We start from the raw sequence: 20,784 nt of genomic DNA, 5'->3' as shown, positions 1-20,784 counted from the left end.
CCACTGTCAAGCTGATGTTCACGATTAATGGGTTATGAATGTAAACAGTAGACCGCGGTACTCAGCCGGCTCAAACTGAAAAAGCTATAGTCACAAATGGCGCCTGAATTTTACAAGTTTGTCATTCGGCAATCCGCCTTAATCTCGTCCAGTCTTAACCATCCTTGTGCAATTTTGGCTAACTATCAGTTCTTTGTTGTTTTTTCTACGTTATTAATCTATTATTTTGAAGTTTTCTTTTATTTGAAGGTAAATTTTGTAAATTCAAAAGGGCTTAATCTTGACAAAGCCTTTTCAAGTCAGAACCTCGTCGCCAAGAACTAGCTGAGCCCGCGGTTTTTGTCAGAGGTGTTACTTAGCAACATTGCCTATCCTATTGCGTCATGCTGACGTGCAACTTCGAGTGTCTACGCGAGTACGCGCGCCATTTCTGATTATAGAATAATAATTGGATGTTCTTCGAGTGTATTAAAAATACGAAGAATTTATAAAAAACACATCTCTTAGCTAGGTCTAGTTGCTGAATAAAATTTTCTGCATGGCAATCTAGAAATTTTATAAATTTGGATGTTTCATACACTGTATATTTTTCCTCCAATGGTAATGAGGAAAACCCAACTATGTTGCACCATTCAAACACATTTTAAAAAATCTTACTTGTTTTGACACGTATTAAATGTATTGACTATTTAACAGTTTCAAATCTGGAGATTTCTTTTGATTTTGTACTAACAAAGTATATAATTTATAAAACAGACCTTGCTACGATTTACACCACCATTTTGCAAAACGAAATTTCATCCATTCTTCTTGACAAAATAAACCTTTTTGGTGCATTTTGCATTCAGATTTGAGAAAGTTCGGTGTTCCCAAGACTCACTATTGAGAGCTTATCACGCAGGCTTGAGAACATTACATGCTCCAAAGCTACTTAGATTTATCCTTCGATCACAGGGCCGTAAACAGACTTTTGCCATAGACAAGGCAAAATCTTGCAAGGGCAGTTCTGGGGGCATGTTCTCCAGAAAATTTTAAAATCTAAAAGCTGCGAAACTCTTTCTTCGACATTTCTTATAAGGTTTTTCTTAAGAGAAATCAATTTTGTTCAACGTGGGATTATTTTCCCAACAAAACAAATTTTGTTTTTTATTTTAGGTTAAAATCTAGACTAGGCAAGTGCCTCGTCTTGCCTCTTGCTAGTTACGGCCCTGAGCAAGAGAGGATTTTACAGGTATTTAGTTCGTCACGCAATTCGCTTCTTAGAATTGTTGCGTGACAATGCAGGAAAAGACTGTAAATGTCCTATTCATCCTTGGGAAAAGCGAGTCTACAGGGAATTGTATTTTGGATGAAATTTGTCTCAAAACATGTAGATTTTCATTCAAATTCTGTAACAGTCGCGGTTGCCTATATCAACAACATGGCGACCTAAATCGTAACAATGTCTATTTATGGAGAATTTAAAATTAGACAAGGTAATACACGGTTTAACGGTTGTTTATCTTGTTTAAATATTGATTAAGATAATTTCTTTAAACAACTCAAAATAAAAAGGTTTATAGTGCAATCAATGCACTTTACGATAATGAATTAACTTTATCTTAAATATACTTGTGTGATATGACAATGACAAACTAGTAAGGTGGATCAAATGTTTTTGTTAAGATAAACCTTGCATATTAAGTTGTCATATTAACAAAAATGATTAATTTAAATTCACCTTAGAAATTTTAACTCAAAATAACACAAAAATCATTATTTTACTTGTTAAAATTTGTTGTACTCACAAATAGTGTTCTCTTTGTTTTTGATTCAAAGTTTCTAAAATCTCTTGGTAAAAGCTGAACAAGATTTGTAAATTGTTTTACAACATCGTCAAAAACCATGTGAGCAAAATTAATGTAAAGCTTTCATTTACATGTGTTTCGAAATTCCGTATTTTTCAGATATGTTTACCACTAAAATGGTAGATAGGCGAACGTTCTGAATTGTGTTTTACAAAGAACTATTACTACTAAGATGACGAAGAACAAATAATATTGACTTTGTCGATGAAATTTTTTGACATAGTTGGTTGTTTGTACACCTTTTGTTTGAAACTTGGTATCTGTATTATTTTGTTACAAAAATTAAGTTTTAGAATCTGGATATGGTCAAATTCGTAAGAATTGCTTACCGATACCAGGTTTTATAATCCTGAAAATTTCTTTCCCGTTTTTCTTGTGCCTGACATATTTTTTAATGCAAACCAAGATCATATAATTAGACTTGCAACTAATACACATCAAACAGGATTATACTAAAAAAATCAAGTTAAAATTCACAGTTTGTTTGAAACCCATTTAAGAGCCTAGCAGAACGTTTCATGTTCTCTTCCCGTTTCAGTAAATCTTCAATTTTATTGGCCTGCTCATCGCTCCTACAGATGGCAACAAACCTGGCCTCGTTTAGAGGTGCTTGGCCGCGTATTTGCACGAGGGCTGAGACCGAGCTCGACGGATCCATTTGAATTAACAAACTTGGCACTGGCAGGTCCAGGCCTTCCTCGGCCACGCTTGTGGTAACGACAATTTGAAACATTCCTTCACGAATCTGTACTTCTCTTTCATCGGTTGTGTTACTCCTGTAAACGAAATAGAATATTTTGAATCTCCAAATTTAAAAAAAAAAATCATTCTAACTTTTCCTTATCAATGGAATTTTTTGGTCGAGGGGGAATCTACCTGCATAGGCAAAGACTACTAAATTGATTTTTCAAATAAATATTTTCAACTTTCGTCAATAGCTGTTACATTTTTACAAATTTTTAGCATCCTTCCATTGGTTTTGGGTACTATTCAGTCAGGTTTGGTGGAAAACCCACGAAATCCAAGATGACGAAATCAAATGGCAACTGCTTGGAAATAATGACGTAATCTTTTACATCACATGACGTCATCTTCTTATACCCAGCAGTCCTCGAAATAACCGGCTTTAAATTAAAGGTATTTTAAACCCTCCAAGTTTCATCGTCGTAACTATTTTACTTGGAGTTTATAGAGGGCAGCAGAATTCACCCCCTCCCATCTTTCGTCTGGAAACACAAAAAAATTCCACCTGAAAATTCATGCAGACTGTTGTCATCAAGTGTGGAGATCCCACAAGATATGAAAACCATCAACTGATATTAAAACAAGGCCTTACCTTCATCAGGTGTTCCACCTCGATGTCCCGCTGCAATGAATGTTGTCCTTACTCCCCGCAAGGAAGGTATTAACTCGCCGCAGTTTGACAGATAGTTAGCCAAGTACCGCGCCGTACGTGCCCGTTTGACTAGAACCAGGACCAAGCAATTGAGGCGAACGTTCGCCCCAGTCCAATTTATTTTCAATAACTGCTTCACCAGTTGTTCCACTCCTGAGTCCAGCACACGAAACTCTGAAACTCCACCTTTCGAAAATAAAAACAAAAAAACATTACAACAGATATTATATTCAGTTATTTTAGTTTGCTAAACAAAGACTTTCTTAGAACATAGTAAAGTTTGATGCATTTAGATTGGCACTTAATTTTTTTTAATCTCAGGCTGCTTGGCTTTTCCTGTTTGTTCATTTACAGGTAAGACAATCAACTTTTCAATTTCTACGCCGCTCCAATGTTTCAGCAACGCCATGTCTTGGTGAGTTCTTTTTTTAAGGAGCTACGTTACGGATGACAGTTTTCCTTTCAGTTGGTTGTTCGTTGTCCATTTTAATCCTTTTCCTCCTTTTTCTTTTGGCTTTAAAATTAGCACTTTGGTGTTTCTATATTTACGCTTACATAACAATCATTTCGACATTTCTCATTAGCTGAAGCCAACCGTTTTGTACATAGTAAATATGTCTAATTCTATCGAAAGATAACTGCTCCTTAAATGGTGAAATGTATTCACAAAAGACAGACCTACATAAAATTAAACAAAAGACATAACTTTATTTAAAGATGCACGTAGCTACAAGAAGAGTTTGCAGTGCATCTTATTAAGATACACCAGCTTATTCGCAAACCTACGATGATAATTATTTACTTGTTTTACCTTTCCTGAGATAATGTTCCAAATAGGACCTGACTTTGATGCAAGGAAGACCCACACTCTCTGCCCAATGAAACCCATGGGGACACTTCTCGTCTGCTAGCTCTGCTATCTGATAAATCGCCGTTTGCTCCCCACACTCCTGAAGGGTGCACACAGCCTCACAGATCTGCTGAAAATGCAGCAGCGAATACAAGGCGTTGGATTCAGGGCGGGAAAGTAAAATGTTATCAATCACACGAAGAACAGGGCAGATGTCATCGATGCTAAAATGACCGCCGGAAGACGGCTGAAAGATGTCTTTGTAGTCCTTCATCTCGCTCAATCGCACAGCCATGTTGAATGCTTTGGTGACGTATTCCACGAGGACCTCCATAAGCTGGCGTTCAGAGGTGGTGTAAGAAGCTGAGATGCATTCAGGTGGAGCTCTGTTGGTCTTCTCTTCTAACTCTTGCACGTGCTTTGTGACAACCAACAGTTGCGCTTCGCCTAGGTTCCCCAACAGCCTCTGTAGTCTCTTGGTTGTTTTGTCCAGGGAGATTTCCCCAGCAGGAGATGCTGTGAGTCCCAAGATTTTGGGTCGATGTCCCAGTAGAACATCTTCCCTTAGATAAAAGTCTCGTATTATGACATTGTAAGGATGGTCTTTGTTGCAGTGATGTGCTTCGTCGAGAACTATCAGTGACACATCATCAAAGCGAAGTGTTCCATTATTCAGGTGATTCCGATAGCAGTCAGCTGTTATGATCAGAACATCTTGCTCGTAGATGCGAGCATTCCCTTCGAGCTTCCTCATTTCACCACAGACCGCTCCTATACGAATAGGCCTGGTGCCTTTAAAAGCATCTCGCTCATCCGCGACTCGAACATGCGCCAGTTCTTTTCTAAGGTAATTACTTTGTTGGAGAACGAGAAGAACACGGTCAACAAGGAACACCACTTGCCGAGATGGATTTAGCTTCAGCATGTGCGCGATGACCAGGGAAGCCACCAGGGTTTTGCCGGTTCCAGTCGGAAGAAAGCATACGGCATTTGTCTTCATTGCCTTGCTGTACAACTCCAGCTGGTAGCCATACGGCTGTGTGCTTGTGCTTAGCTGTAGCGTGAATTGCTCAGGAACAGTGGTCAGTGGCAGATGTTGCTGCGGTGGTGCCTTTTGAGACTTTGCAACAGTTTGTTCATGTCTTCCGCTGCTGAAATGCTCCTTGGCTTGCGATTCGGAATTTAGATGTACTTTGCAATACTCGCAGAATTTCTTGTATGGAATCGCACTAAACTTTGCAACCTTGTTTTGATGTTTCGTGCTTCGAAGGTGCTCTTCATATTGCGTCTCCGACACAAGTGAAATTCTACACAGCTTGCAATAATTTCCTGCACTTCGTTCACCTGGTGTAGGACCGTTGCCATTCGATCGCATCCATGGCTTCATGCCGTCAACAGCTCGAAGTTCTTTTCTTGGCCTGATGTCATAAGAACCGCCAGAGGAATGCCTTCGTGGCTGTACACAGAACTCTTCATAGTTATTTCTTCCTGATGATTTGTCGTTGCTTCTCTCTCCACCAATCACTCCTGGGCTCGCTCGGTTGTCAAAAGCAGGTTGTCCAGCTAAAGTCCACGCTGTGTGAGAGCCATCACTTGCAACTGTAACAAGACCATGTCTATAGAGCGAGCATAGAGACTGATTAACTTCGTCACTTGACCCAGGACCAACAGCATTGACAATATCTAAGGTTTCCATAGCTCCATGCATTTCCAATACATTAAGGATGCTTTGCTGAAGATCTAAACATTTTGGTTCGTTTTCAAAAGTCAAGTTTTGGGCAAATGGTGGTATAGCATGCCATCCATTTAGACAGGCGGTTGCTTTGTGGTTTGACTCAACTTCGCCTTCAAGATAGCTCCTGGCAGATGTCCTATGGTTGTCGACACGCGCTTTCTGTTTCAAGGAAACAATGTTCTTGGCATGAAACGCTGACGTATCGTTGTCAAGAAAAACGGCGGACCGTATTCGACGATCCGTGATGCCTTCTTTGGATCTTAAATGGACTCCACATAATGGATGACGACCAAACTGCAAATTAGTTTCCAACAGTTTACTAATCTCTCGATGATCGACACCATTTCTTGCGTCTTGCTTCCTAATGGGAAAGCCCTTTCTTTCCATTTCCATCTTCATCTGATTGTAGTGCCTCAATTTCTCAGGTGACTGCAAGAAGGAGAAATCGTTAGGTCTAGAGGGCCATAATGGGATCTACGTCCACTATAAGGAGGAGGAAATAAGGTTGCTTTAGGACATGGTATGCACTATATTGGAATAACACATAAACGCGAAACACAGGAAGATTACGCGAGAGGGAGTTATCCAAATATGGCCACAATTAGCATGCTTACAGCGATATATCATTGATCCACGCCCTGAAACTCAAACAAAATTCGGATGAAATGGTAGTTCAGTAGAACTCAGCGTAAGCATACACGTGCAGAATACCAAATTTATAGCCCGAAAATACCGGAACATACAGAACAAATATTAAACATGAACATAGATACTCGAGCACGAAAGTGAATTATTAGGCCATGTAACTGATGAAAGCGGTTGAAGTACGAGAAGGCGTCGGCAAGGCAAGGAAAGCAAATTATTCAATTTATACAGGGTGGAATCTAGTAATCAGATCATAAAACAAGTTTGAATGTCAGAGAGTGTTCGTGCTTGGTAACACAATAAAATTACTATCAACTCCAGCAAGCTATGAAAAACAGAAATACACAAGAAATACAAGGACAGGGAATAAACAGGGGCGGTAAAACATGTAAAAGATAAAAACATTTCGCGAATATACCATAACAACTGATTATAACCAGCTTATTCAGCAACAGGATTCGAAGAACCACACCAAATTACGTTGATCTTTATTACTTACCATTTTGCACTGGGACCCACGGTGGTTGAATCTGTCTTCATTCTCAGAAGAAGGACCACTCCATGAATGCAGCCTTTTGGGGTATGACTGAGATCTTGGTCTGCCATACCCAACAGTCCTTTCAGGGCTCGTTTCACGTGCCTCCGTCTTGTGGAAGCCATTGCAAGGTATCGTCTCATAACCAACGCAGCCGTTCTTTCCGTGGCCGTTGAATAAAGTCACACAGTGACTCCTGTTTCTGGGGGAAATCGTCCCTTGCGTGATACATTCTGGCGTACTCGTCCCTGCAAATGGATCTGCAAGAAATAGAGCCAAGATTTTAGAACCAGGCTAGTTAGCCAGCCAACCAAAATCTTTTAACAAATACTTGTAAATCATTAATGAAATGAAAAGGTTTTTAAGCCGATCTGTTTTTTTTACAACCTAATTTTTTTTCTGTTCACCCTTATCAAATGCCCCCCCCCCAAGGCCAAAGCCAAAGTTAGTGCCACGACTAAAAAGCCCCTTGTGTAGTTGCTTTTGCCACGATCGAGGATCTGGGCGTCTTTTGGATGAATGTCGTATTCCGTTGACTCGTCATGTTGCTTTATCGACGATTCGCTGTTGCTCGCGCTGCCTAGATCATGTTCGGCTCCATGCGAATCAGCTGAGGAGATTTATTGGTATAACTACCCACTCCTATCAAGAGCAATGGGTTTGGGTAAATTATATAACAATCCTACGAGATTAGTTAAACTCCAAACGTTTCCTTCTGGCGGAGAGACCAGGTTCCACGACCAACCCGCTTTTATTTTGATAGAGTCAAGAAGTGAAGTTAAAACTGAGTTACTTTTATGTGATTATTAAAAGGTAAACTATAGCAGCATAGAATTGCTGTATGTGTTAGCTTTCATTTTAACTTACAGTTTTTGCTCCAAAATGTGCAGAAAATACAGGTAGACATGCTTAGATTTAAGACATACGTACACGACCGTACACGGAACGTTTTCAGAACAAGCGGAAGTCCCACTTTCACTTTGGTAATCGTGTTTTCTTTTATAAATTATTAAACGAAATACTTCCCGTTTTCTACCGATCTCCTATCGAAATTGCCTAAAAACATTATTATTACAAAGAAGAAGTATCAGACTAAATCGATTCCATACAATATTGATAATCCCCTTTACTCGCTTTCGTTATTGACTCAGCGAGAATGATACTTTGTATTCGCCACACATCTGTTATTCTTCAGTAGAAATATAGAAAGTTCATTTAGCAATTCTCTTCATAAAAAGCTTTGATCTCAAGGTTTCGCTACATAGTAAGGATACAAAGATATTTTATCCTCAATATGACAAATCTGGCTCTTTTCTTTTCAGTTTAAAATGAACTCGAACTAAGCGGTGCTTAGGAAAACATACTTCAAGCCATCACTTATAAATCGCTGGGACCTACTCTTCCGAGAATTCACAAAGAACTGAGCAGTTAACTTCGTTTAAAACACGCTGAATTTGACGTAACAAACTAAATACTCCTTTGCTTCAATCGAGTTTACTCCAGAAAGCGATAAAGGAAGAAATGCGTCGACGATTTGTAAACGAACTTTTGCACAAAACATTAAACGAATGCCCCCTACAAGAAAACAATTTCGTCGTAGAGACTGGAATGATTATCCATGGTCGATTTAGTACAATGCATACTCACCATAAGGATGCAGCTCATTTCTGAAGGAGTTACACGAAACAAATACTGGGGCATCCATGCTACATGTACAGTCCGCGGTGTCGCATCGATCTGTTTAATTTTAGCCTTTACGCAAGGACATTTATACACTTGCTCCATTTCTGAGAAAACAACAATTCTCGGAAAGCTACGTGACATTTGCATATCGTACACAAAGAGTTTAAAGATGTAATCTTAGGTCTAGAGGATCCAAATGGACTAAAAGATCTTATGTACAACTGGTTTTAAACTGATGGTCTTTACTTAAAGCAGAAGGCTGTTGGAATTGATACATCTCGTTGGAGAAACATAGTACTTCAGCCGTCAAGGAAGTTATCCCTACCCCCACCCCCCAATGACGTTCGGTTGACAAAAGTATAAAATAACAAAGGTTTTTCGAAGAAATGTTGAAAAGCTAGTTTTTGTTATGATGAGTCACGTGCCACTGAAATTACAATTGTCAAGTATTTTATGCTGGAACGCCCAAAAAATTGAATTCAGTTTAAAAAAAAAACTACATATCTTGCTGAATTGTGTAGTACGAAATGTGGCTGTTAAATAAAAGCTTCTTAGCAGCACTTTCATGTGGTAATGTTTATTATGCTGTACAAGGTGGTTCTAACTTTTTAATATGTGGATGAAACCCCAGTGTGTGACCATTCTACTACTACATTCTACTTAATTAGGCTGTGTTGTACTGCAATGCCTCGAACAGTTTAAAAAGAAGCAAAGACAAGAGACATTATTAAACTAAGACTGTTTGAGCATATAGCTGTTAAGCGAGTTTGAAACTTGTTTAACCTGTTTTTAGGATTTCCCGGAACTAAAAAACGGGGGGTTAAAGCCTTGATATTTTTCAACAAACACTAGCCATAGGTGTGGGCCCCCGGGCCCTCCAATTTCTCTAGCTCTGCCACTTTATATTCGAATAGTGTCTCTGACAACAAAGAAAAGTGACATTCAACGGAACTCTGAAGTGCTATGACTCAATTCAAAGAACTGAACTCTTTCTCTTGCTGGGCCAGGTGGAGCTGTGATTGCACGATGGGAGAGTGGGAGTCTTTTGTATTTTGTCACAGGCATAAGACAGTGTAGCTTAAAAGGAAGTAGTTGATGAGTATGCTGAACAACTGATCTCAAAAATGAATTCCATTTGAATAGTCATTAACCAGAAATTCATCCACAGACTTAGAAAGTTAGAGCCACCTTTTACAGTTAATAAATAACAGCACATGTAAGCACTTCCCACCAGCTTTGCCTTTCATTCGAATGGTGGCACACTAGAGTTTCATTCACAGACTTAAAAGTTAGCACAATTGTACAGCATAATTTACAGTACCACATGAAAGAACTGCTCAGTAGCTTTCATTTGAATGGTCAGGCACTAGGGTTCCATCCACAGACTTAATTTAACTCATTCTGAGTAATAAACAGCGCCACGTATGTAAAAGTACTGCTCCATAGCTTTCGAGTAGCCACACACTAGGGTTTCATCCGCAGTCTTAAAAGTTAGAACCACCTTGTACAGCATAATAAACAGTACCATACCATATGAAAGTATTGCTCAATAGCTTTTATTTGAATTGTCACACACCAGGGTTTCTTCCACAGACTTAAAAGTTAAAACCACCTTGTGCAGCATAATAAACAGTACCACATGAGAAAGTAGTTAGAGCCACCTTGTTCAGCATATTTAATAAACAGTACCGCATTAAAGTGCTGCTCAATAGCTTTCATTCGAATGACGCACACTAGAGTTTCATTCACAGACTAGAAATTCCAGCCCAAATTCGCCATCGATTCTGAGTTATTATCACTTTAAATTTGTTTGACCTTAGCTCAAAGAGAAACCAAGAAAGTTTGTTTAATGTCCTTTCTACTTTCTTAGTAACGGTTGGTTTCGATGATTTCAGCACCCCAAAAATCTTCCCAGAGTTACTGCTCTTTCTTTTGAAAACTGCAAATATGTCATGAGGATTTCTTCCGAACCGGGGTTCCTTTACGTCCTTTACGAAAATGTGGAAATTGACAGAGGGTACCAAAGGGGGGTTCGTGATCCCGTTTCACGCACAAGTTTTAACCAAATTCACGTGTCACGTATACTTGAAACAGCAAAATTCACGGATCACGTTTCTTTTCTAACTATTTTTCACGCGTCCCGGTCTAATTCTTGCTCTATTTTCACGCGTCACGGACTAATTTTTGCCCTTTTCACGTGTCACGCATAAACCCTTTGCCCCCCTCTTGACAATATGATAACAACCCAACCGAAAGTGAAATCCCACATATATTTTATGTAGTTTCGGTACGTGGCAAAAAGTGAGATCTGAATTCCATCGAGCAACACTAGCATATGACCCGCTGCGCATATGGCTTTGATAATTTTTTTTCGCTTTTCCGAGTCAACAAATCGCGTGTTTCATTAGTGTCCTTGTAGAAAACTTATAGAAAACGTTTAAAATGAAGAGTGAAAAAATAACTCGCAATTGCGGTTTCACCATTAACTTGTTGATTAGAAAGGGTACCTTAAGGAATTTTAAGTACTTTTATTGTTTAATAAATATTATTATTATTATTATTATTATATTATTATTGTAACTGTTACTATTATTACTATTATTAATTGATAAAACCTGTTCATCGCTAAGAGAGGGTTTCGACAGAGCGGTCATTTGCTATATTGTCCCCCTTTGCTATTATCTAAATCAGTCAACGACACAAAATTAGAAGTAGCAGCTGCAATGTAAAGAAAGAATTACCTTGAGGTAGCATGTGTAGTTTATAATAATAATAATAATAATAATAATAATAATAATAATAATAATAATAATAATGATAATAATAATAATAACAATACTTTATTCAAACACACACAAATTGTATCTGAAAAGGAGGACCGTGAGGTTATCCCTATTTAGGTCCCCTAACTTAAATTACAATCCAAATTTAAAAATTTAAAATTTCTATAACGTAAATAAATAACAATTTAAAATTTAAAAATTTAAAATATCTATTAAGTAAACAATTAACAATCAAAAAAATTAAAATGTTAAAAAACTATCACGTAAATTATTAACAATCTAAAATTTAAAATCTAAAATATCTACAATATCTGGTACTGTGGCATATAATGAATGAATGTTCATCCATTTTATAAGGTTTGATCTAAAAATGTTACATTACAGAGTCTTTGAATCCAAACAAGCGGCGAAGTTTTGTATTAATCTTTACACGGATAAGGCAGTTTTAACTGTGCCTAAATTTGCGCTAAATTTTGCTTCATTTGGTGTACCTCTGTAAATTTTCTCTCCCTTCTTATCAATTGTAAGTATGTCGAAATGTTAATGAAACAACAATAAATGAGGAGGGGGACATGATGAATGTCATTTAAAGGGGCAGTGTCACCAAGATTTAGTGCTACTTGAAAATCCAATGAAGGTGTTGGCATCAATTGGAAATCCACTAGTACTGGCCTGGCTTTGCTAAAACACACTGTAATAGTCATAAAAATTGTTAAAAGTTAGTGTGGCTACGGGCGGTTGAACAGTGAGTGCATAGTTTACACCAAAACTTCAAAGAATTGGGGCCTTACTCCTAGAAAACCAAATTACCAGTGCGCGTTTTAGATTTGTCTCACGTTTTGAGTGTAATTGCTGTAAAATATAAGTGGGAAACCGAAGAAAAACAGAGAAGGAAGAATGAATCAGAGACAAAGTTGTACCATTCAGTGTAAGAGCCAATATCTTCTGGCAAACAGCCACAAAGACAATACAAACAGATTCGCGTGGCTGAAGCGTTACTCAGGCGGGGCTTTTGATCCTCCCAGAACCCAATTGAACAAACAAGTTGGAGGGCGGACCTGACGTTTTAGTCAGCCTTGTTTGTTCCACTGATTTGACAAAAAATATTTTGCAATATTAAAGATCTGTTACTTTGTAATACCACCATGTATAAGTTGTGTTTAAATATTTACTGACTTTCAGTTAAAGCTCTAAACAAATTTTAAAAGCTTCACAAACAAAAATAATTATCCAATACGAGCAGAGATGTATACACGGATGTTTGTTATGTTTCAGCTTTTTTCTGAAACACAAATACAGCTAATTTGAGAGTGTAATATCTTCATTTTAACTACTATATAGCTCCAATGCGATCAAATTTTACATGATCTATGCATGGCTAAGGGAGAATTCACTGTATGGAGCTCACGAGAATTATCAACGACAAAATCTGTTTGCTTTCCTAAATACAAAACAAACTATTGAAGGTTATTGATTTATGTTATTATAAATAATTTGCTTAAATTCTTGGCAAAGTAGTGTTTACAGCACTTAGAAAGCCCACGCATAGTCGATGTTACCGCCTCAGGCTTTATTTTGAATTCTTGCTACACAATATACTTTGCGTTGCATTGTAATAACTGTTATAAAATAAATACAGTTTGAATGTTGTAAACTTGAAGAATTTGAGTTTAAAAAAGAGATTTTGATTACTACAGTCTCCAGGGATAACCTTAAAAGATACTAAATTAACAAAAAGTATAACTGAAATTTTATATTTTTCACATGGCTGGAGAAATAAGCTTGCATGTACAAAGCCTTTCGTAGCCGGAAAAGTCTAATATATATGTAAGTGTTTTGCGTTTATTTCCTTGACAACTGTTTTTAAACTCGAACAAATACAAGAAAGTGTTAGGTCTACAATCGAACAGCTCGTCCACAGCAATGACCTTGAACTCAGTGATGTTCAACGAAAACAAGGCAATAAATTTTAGTTTAGTCATCATAACATGAAAGCGTCTTGACACAAAAGCAGATATCACAAATTATAAGTACTGTTAATTAATGTGACGCTAAGTAACACACGTACACACAGCTTTTACTTCCTCATACCGTAATGACTAAGGGTTTATGCACTGAAAATACGTGCAAATTCGCATCTGTTTGCCCGTTTTTACTCAATTGGTCCTCCACGAACTCACAACGAAAGTGAAGCAGCTCTCATAAGCTTGTAATTCTACTGCTCCTCTAGTGTAGCAGTTGCTATTGTTTTTGGGGCTAGGGGCATTGTTCGTGATGTTTGTTCTATTGTTTTCTCGAAGGGTAGCGAGCCACTTTTGTGAGACATTGCGAAAGCTGCTAAATGACCACTCACAAGGTCCATGGATGTTTAGCAATGTTTAGCAATAACCAAGTTTACAATAACACAATTTGTATATGTTTATATTTACTTTAATGCAGATATTGTTGTGCAGAGCACTCTCAAAAGTGATTCAGATCAATACACATGACCGACCCATGACCTTGGCAAATGTTTTCTAGCTACTTCTAAATTAACAGTATCAGTTAATATAACTTTGTTTCCGAAGCTTGGTATATTTTGTAAGTCAAACTCGTTAAGAATTTTCGTTTTGTTTTGTTGATTTGTTAAGGTGTCTTATTTTCATTGCATTGTCAAATTTCACCCAACTGGCATTAGCACTCGCTGGTTATCCAAAATTATAAGCACAGAAAAATCTAAAACGAATTTTGAATTTTTTCTCGAAAAGTAGTTGCACACAACGGTTTAAAAATCCTAAAAAATGCTGCGACAACTCTCTTCCAAAGATTAGTTTTCTTTCTGCTGCTTTATTAATAAAGTATTCTTTGGTTTAACAATTGTAAAATGTAACTTAGCTAAAAACTAACTTAACTTTTACTTTAAAAATTAACTTTAAACTGCACTCAAAGACAAAATCAAGATATTTTGTGATCTTGTTACCACTGACTAAAAGGGGCAGCAACTGGCCAAACAACTAGTATATAATGCCAAGAAATCTAGAATATCTTATGTATATTCTTTCCTTACGATTTTTCGTTCTAGCTTGTTATAGTTCTGTTTTCAGTGAATGTTACTCTATTTGGAATATTTTGTGAGGAACACAGCTTTTATAAATGTAATTACTTAAATCACACTGATCTATATTCGTTGTGATATCAATTCAAAAAATAAATTCTCATCTTAAAATAAGCCTTACTGGAAGTTGCACTCCAAGAGAAAAATTAAAACAAAGAACTGGAAATCTCGTATCCATTTTATCTGAGCTTCTTACTTCTCTATATTCTAAATAACAAATCAGAAGGAATTTTATAAACTACTTCCAATAGGCATGAATGGATTGTGCTAGTAAATTCAGGAAATGTTGCTTTACAATATACCCAAAAGTTGCTCTAAAGTTGCTCAAATATCAAAAAGTTGCCACCAAAATTTAGATAAGTTGCTTGCCGTCTAGATTCGTTTTGTTTTAGATAAATACTCAAAACGTGTTTGTTTGTTTGTTGCCATTTAAACATTTTCATCAAATATTTTTACAATCATCAAAAGAGGTCAAAAAGCCATTGTTATATGAGAAATATAAATACTTTGTTGTAATCAATATACTCTTTAAACTCAACATAACTTCAATAATAAACAAAAAATAAAAAATAAATAAAAATAAATAAATAAAAATGAATTTATTTGCTTGCAAATAAAAGTTTTTATGCTTGCTATTCCTTTAATGTTTTTAGTTTACATAAGATGGGAGATGTCTAGCTTAGATAGGGGTGAAGGGGGCGTTGATTGCTTATGTCTGATAATTTCGACCTTTGAGACCTCTCACAATAGTTTAGTGTTGTGCAAGAATCACGAGACAGTCAGGGACTTCCACACAATAGAAGTTACTATTGTGCAATGCTCACGCGCTGCTCAGTAATTTAAGTACGTAGCCTCGTTTTCCAGATCCCAACTTGATAAAATAGGGATGTTTTCTTGTTATTGTCCTCTTAGTCGGGAAGACTTTCTGAAATTTTGCGCTCTATCAAACATAGCTCGACTGTTGGTGAAATCAATCGAATAGTAGTTTAATTCAAATAGCCTTCGAGATAGTAAGCATAAAAAGATATAAAAAGATAAAAATCCTTCGAAATGAAACGACCTTTTATGGTTTGGATCGGTTTTATATCAATTTGTTGCCCAAAAGTTTCCAAGGAAGGCAAAAGTTGCCCTAGGTTGCTGGTACTACAAAAAGTTGCTCAAAACGCTAAAAGTTGCTGAAAAGTTGCCGAGCACAATCAATTTATGCCTAACGTCCAATACATTCATGTCAAAGGACTGTTAGGTGTTATGTTTCGTAAGGTATGAACCATCCAACACCCACCTTTTATAAAACATAAGCAGTAAAATTTCAACTGTTCTGACTGTTCGCACCTCTTGTTTTGAACTTTTATATGAAGCATTTAAAAAGGCCTTCAGCAATACTAGATTCTCATTGTCATGTTTTTCATTTCTAAGGTGTGGTTATGTATCCCTCACCATTCAACACTACGTGAGGTACTTACAATTTGCATCTATTTGATTCATATGCTTTGACTTCAGTTAATCAGTTAAACACTGAGTTTCGATTATTATTTACATGTTAAAAAAAGGCAGTATTTGCCAAATCTAGCTTTTTTAAAGTTTTTCCCAGCTAATTAAATTCTAACTCAGATATGACATCCCCTATAGCATACATATCCAGGGCCTTGCTTTAACATTTCTCACATAATTTAAAACAGTCGAAAGAACTCTTAGCCCGACTTTTCTTAACTTCATCCCACTCAACATGATCCATTATTTTGATTGCTGTTTCGTCGTTAAATTTAAGTACAACAGTTAATTCCACTCTGGTTAAATTCAAACAAATACAATCTCGACCTCTTTGACCCATCCTTACTCAAGAAAGTGACTTTCATTAAAGTAAATTGGTTAAGAACTGCCAAATGCCCTATATATAACAATCTTAAACTAGTGAACACATCAGGCAGTTTTTTTTTTTAGATTTTCTCCAGCAAGCCAAGCTGTCCCTTGAACATACTATGGATTGCGTTAAGTATGAACCTCAGATAAGCTACTGTGTAAGTAGCACTTTAGACAACATTTTAACATTTTCTCAACAAACTGAGAAAAATGAAAAGATGAATTCTTTAGTAAATCTGATGACACAGGCATACTCGGAAAAAAGAATTTCCAAGCGTAAGCTTCCACGAGTCTCCTTTAGCTCAGTGGTAGAGCATCCGAAGCACTAATCGGAAGGTCATAGGTTCGACTCTTGTAATGAGCACTCGAAATTTCTTCATCTTTTTCCGTTGACTGACTAGCTTAAAATATACTGTCTTCATTTCCTCCATCGCTTATCTTGAGAACGTTAACTTGAGATGATTTGTAACTGTGGTTAGCCAGTTAGCGAGTTCAAACAGAACGAAAAAACGACAGCAGATATAGAATCTTGTGATGAATACAGCCAGGTTGATAAATTACATACAGTTCACGAAAATTTCAATCACTACATTCTTTTTTGGAATCATGCAGTTATACTCAATTCCAGTTAAGAACTGGCTGAAATTTAGCAACGATCCTCTTTGTAGAAGGTTGTTAAAACATAAACGGGCATTTTCAATCACTACTTGAAACATTTAACAGGTAAAACAATTTCAGTGATAAGAACATCTTCTGTGTTATTTGTTCAATGTTCACACCCATTGCATATGTAGTACTCAGCAAGAATTTGAATTCAAGCTGTTCAGAGCAGAAGAGCACTTTTCCAAGAAACAATTTAAATGGAGAACTCTGGATACTATGTTCGTTTTACAAAGAACATAAAGTGCGCTAAGGAATCTACTTGAAATAGGGATGTCTCGAAATCTTTAAAACGAAAGTTTAGTATCTGTGCATCAAGTTTGAAAATATGGTGTAGTGAAACCATATGATGAAATTTAGTTTGATAAGAAAAATAGTCATCCCAAGTTATTAACTTACTGATAAGGCTTATTCAATAGATTTATCAGGTTCATAATGGTCAATTTAAAATGTCTTTGAGCTCTAAAACGAAAGTTAAATATATGTTATCAAGTTTGTAACATGCTCTAGTGAAACCATGTGCGATCAAGTGAAGTTTGACAAGAGAAATGCTCATTTAATTTATTGAGTTATAGAAAGGCTATTTCAATAGATGTATCAGACATATGTTGGTCGATTTTAATGTAGAATATTTTTATTCGACGCGCGGAATTATAAGTTGAATATCCACGAGAAAGACTTTGGACCCGAGAGCAACTTTCCGGTTTCGTTGTGTAGCTATCTCGAGGTTAAGCAAGGACTCCAGCCCTCACTAAATCATAGTAGTGACTTTTAGGAACCTTTTAATTGTCTTATTGCAATGGAAATGCTTGTCTACAGTTTGTGCAACATCTAATGTAGAGGAAATGCTTTAATATAACAGATCAGATGCAAGAGATTTATGTTTAACTTATAAAATAAAAACTGTGATATTTCAGTTCGCTTCTCAGAACGGCGTGTTAGTTCAACCTCTTTAACATTTTTTGCCGAGATCTCCTCTTGTTGGTATCTAAGAAAACCAATTTAAAATAGAACCACAATTTAAAATAACCTAAATCTGTCCTCCGCAAGCAAAATCGCCTCAACAAACGCCGGTTTATCTGTGTAAGTAAATATTACAATTTCCTTTACAGAATATTACTGAAGGCATTAGGAAGTTCTTAGTGGTCGAAAGGGAAATTTGAAAGCATTATCGAATTTCCGAATAGAAACTTTTAAGGATAGGATAATACAATTGTATTGGAACGAATTTCAGTTTCCCTTATTACGGAATAAAGACATTGCAAAAACGAAAGCGGAGAACCGTAACGAGCTCTTTCAGTGTAGATCTGGGAAGGGCCGATCGATAAAGGTCCCTCTACCTTAAGCGTGCATTACAATATCTTGCTAGCGAGTATAAACAGTTTTTAATCTAAAACGTGTAAACAATAATCGCGCCAAACAAGTCAAGTAAAAGGTAATTTCAGCTTTGTTGTATAGCTCACTAGAGGCACATTATACAAATTGAATTCGAACTTTGCACCGCGACACTTGTTAATACGCGCGCAGGAGCAGGCCTGAACTAAATTCAAAAGCATGATTGTATTTTAGCAGCAATTCTTCTTCACCGTAATTCATCTTGTAAGAAAACTAGCATTGATAAGAGCAGTGCTTTTAGCTTTTTAGCTTGATCAAGCTAAGCCGTTGCTAAATCAAACGAAGACGCGAACTTCAATGGAACCCACGAACTCATGAGAGCTGATGTAGTGAACAGTGACACTTCTTGTAAATACGATCGATAACTTTATCTCCTTGAATCCCTTGTAGTTAAAACTGTGTACCGTTAACCTTGCGATCATACGTGGTCTTGAAACATTAACGCGTTAATTAGTGGACGTCCTAACTTCACAAAAGAAAACTTTACACAATATCGTCCGAGCCATGTTTGATGACTATGTTTACATGGAGTTAAAGCTTCAAAGCAGATCACACAACACATAATATTTAGCTCGAGCGTTGTATTGTTATGTTTTTATAAAGTCTAGAGCAGTTCGCGTATTAAAAGCAACAAAGGTTAGCCGGGGCTCCAAGTAAAAACGAAATTCAAATCGTAGAAGCCGTAAGAGAAATAATTAAAAACGCAGCGAACGGATAAGGGAAATTCCCGACCCGAAAATAGCGTTCAAATTTACGCGGTCCCCAGTTTCGTCTGTAACCGCGAATCGGACCGGATATTTGTGCGTGGGTTAGCAAATTTATAAACGACAGCAAAATAGCACGTATTTTTTTAGATGAACGCCTCGTAAGTTTAACGTTAAGACCGCACAAAGTTTCTGTCCCTAGCTACATGTGGTTTGATTCAGTTAGGTTGTATTCACAACAAGCAAATCCAAACTGAAAATACGTTGCTCGTGGCTTCGAAGACCTTAAAGTTGTTATTGAAAACACGGAAGTGGAATGAATGAAGTTTACGCTTTCTTGCAAGCGTAAATTTGTATTTAAGCAATTTAACACCGGCGTTATCGCAATATTGAATTAGTATGAGCTAAAAAAACAAGCTGACTTACCTTCCAATTCGCTCGAACAGAGAGAAATGCTTCTCTTGTCTTCAGAGCCGAAGTACGGCGTAAAACCATTGCAATGTTTCGCCGTTTGCTGACGTCGTTTTTCTGAGGTCGATGGTTGCTCTCGGAAATTTGTCCTCCAACACGTTGTCGTAGAATCCACATCGCACTGTAGTTGCTCCATCAGCTTCCAGAGAGTTCCAGTGTTTGAGATTTTTTCCTGTTTCACTGTAGCTCTATTATCAACAAATTCCTGTTACCTATAGCTCTGCTAATGGCTATTCAGATACAAAGGTTTGATCAGAAAGAATGACGTTCTTACTGATCGCTTCTTTAATTTTTCCGGTTTGCTTGAAGCTATAAATCTTTGTACCGTTAAGATTCAAAATTACAAGAAAACTTTGCACTTTGGAAGATGAACACTTGTACTGACGCTGAAATAACGCAACGACTTGCCTTAATTGTTCTACATGATCTAAACTTAACTGTAGCTTAATAAGTTAACCTCGCATCCATTCGATTCGCAATGTTCAGTTAACTTTTAAACTTGCTTTTAAACAAAACAATCTTGTCTTGCAGTGCAACGATAAACGCTACTTGTAAACTGCTTTTAAAACAGCTTTGCCAAATAATTTAAACACACGTAAACAAAACTAACGAAATCAACAGTTGCATTTGAAGAGCCTCCAACGACCTGGGAAATTCAAAATTCCCATTAAATGTAGCATTTAAAACTTTCCAGTCGACCATTCAATGGGTTTTCTTTGTTGATCCCCAATTAAAACTGTCTGTAGCATGTAGTCGAAGCTAAAAGCCCATCAAAAGTTGTAGTGCAATGGAGCGTGCCCTGAAAATTACAGCTTCCGCTGTTTCTCGGAAAGCCGGTCACTAAACAATGACTTTTCAATATCAATCTGCCCAAAAGGCCAAATACGTGGCGAGATATTACAATCACCAGTTCAAATGAAGTTCTTTTCGCTTGCTCACAGAAAGAACGTTTTAATTCGTCAGAAAATTGCGCACTTTGCAAAATTTGAGACTGTTTTTTAAAACATGTAAATTCTCGGAATCTTGCATGAAAAAAAAAGCCATTCAAATCACGAGATCCGACTGTGAAAGTCACGCGATGCACAGTTTAGTATTGCTTTCGTTCATTTCTAAGCAAACATCTTAA

General features: G+C 36.9%; 1 protein-coding gene across 3 annotated transcripts; it reads right to left on the bottom strand.

Annotated features, from left to right (window-relative positions):
• Positions 1–2,250: 2,250 nt before the first annotated feature.
• Positions 2,251–20,686, bottom strand: LOC144628446 (uncharacterized). Of its 3 annotated transcripts, XM_078486536.1 has the most exons (6): positions 20,358–20,686; positions 19,614–20,294; positions 6,973–7,268; positions 4,055–6,257; positions 3,184–3,429; positions 2,371–2,623 (listed from the first exon to the last, which is right to left on the bottom strand). In XM_078486536.1, exons 2-6 carry the CDS (start codon positions 19,792–19,794, stop codon positions 2,511–2,513), a joined length of 3,039 nt encoding a protein of 1,012 aa, XP_078342662.1. In that variant the 5' UTR covers positions 19,795–20,294; positions 20,358–20,686; the 3' UTR covers positions 2,371–2,510. The 3 variants fall into 3 exon arrangements, with proteins under 3 accessions (XP_078342664.1, XP_078342662.1, XP_078342663.1); XM_078486538.1 differs by having other exon boundaries at positions 2,251–2,620; positions 3,174–3,429; positions 19,614–20,686; XM_078486537.1 differs by lacking the exons at positions 19,614–20,294; positions 20,358–20,686 and adding an exon at positions 8,656–9,226.
• Positions 20,687–20,784: the final 98 nt, after the last annotated feature.

This window comes from Oculina patagonica, chromosome 10, assembly GCF_052425735.1.
Source record: "Oculina patagonica isolate OP01 chromosome 10, crgOcupat, whole genome shotgun sequence".
Classification (NCBI taxonomy): domain Eukaryota; kingdom Metazoa; phylum Cnidaria; class Anthozoa; order Scleractinia; family Oculinidae; genus Oculina; species Oculina patagonica.
Note: the sequence above shows the minus strand (reverse complement) of the source record. Positions and strands in the feature narration are given on the sequence as shown.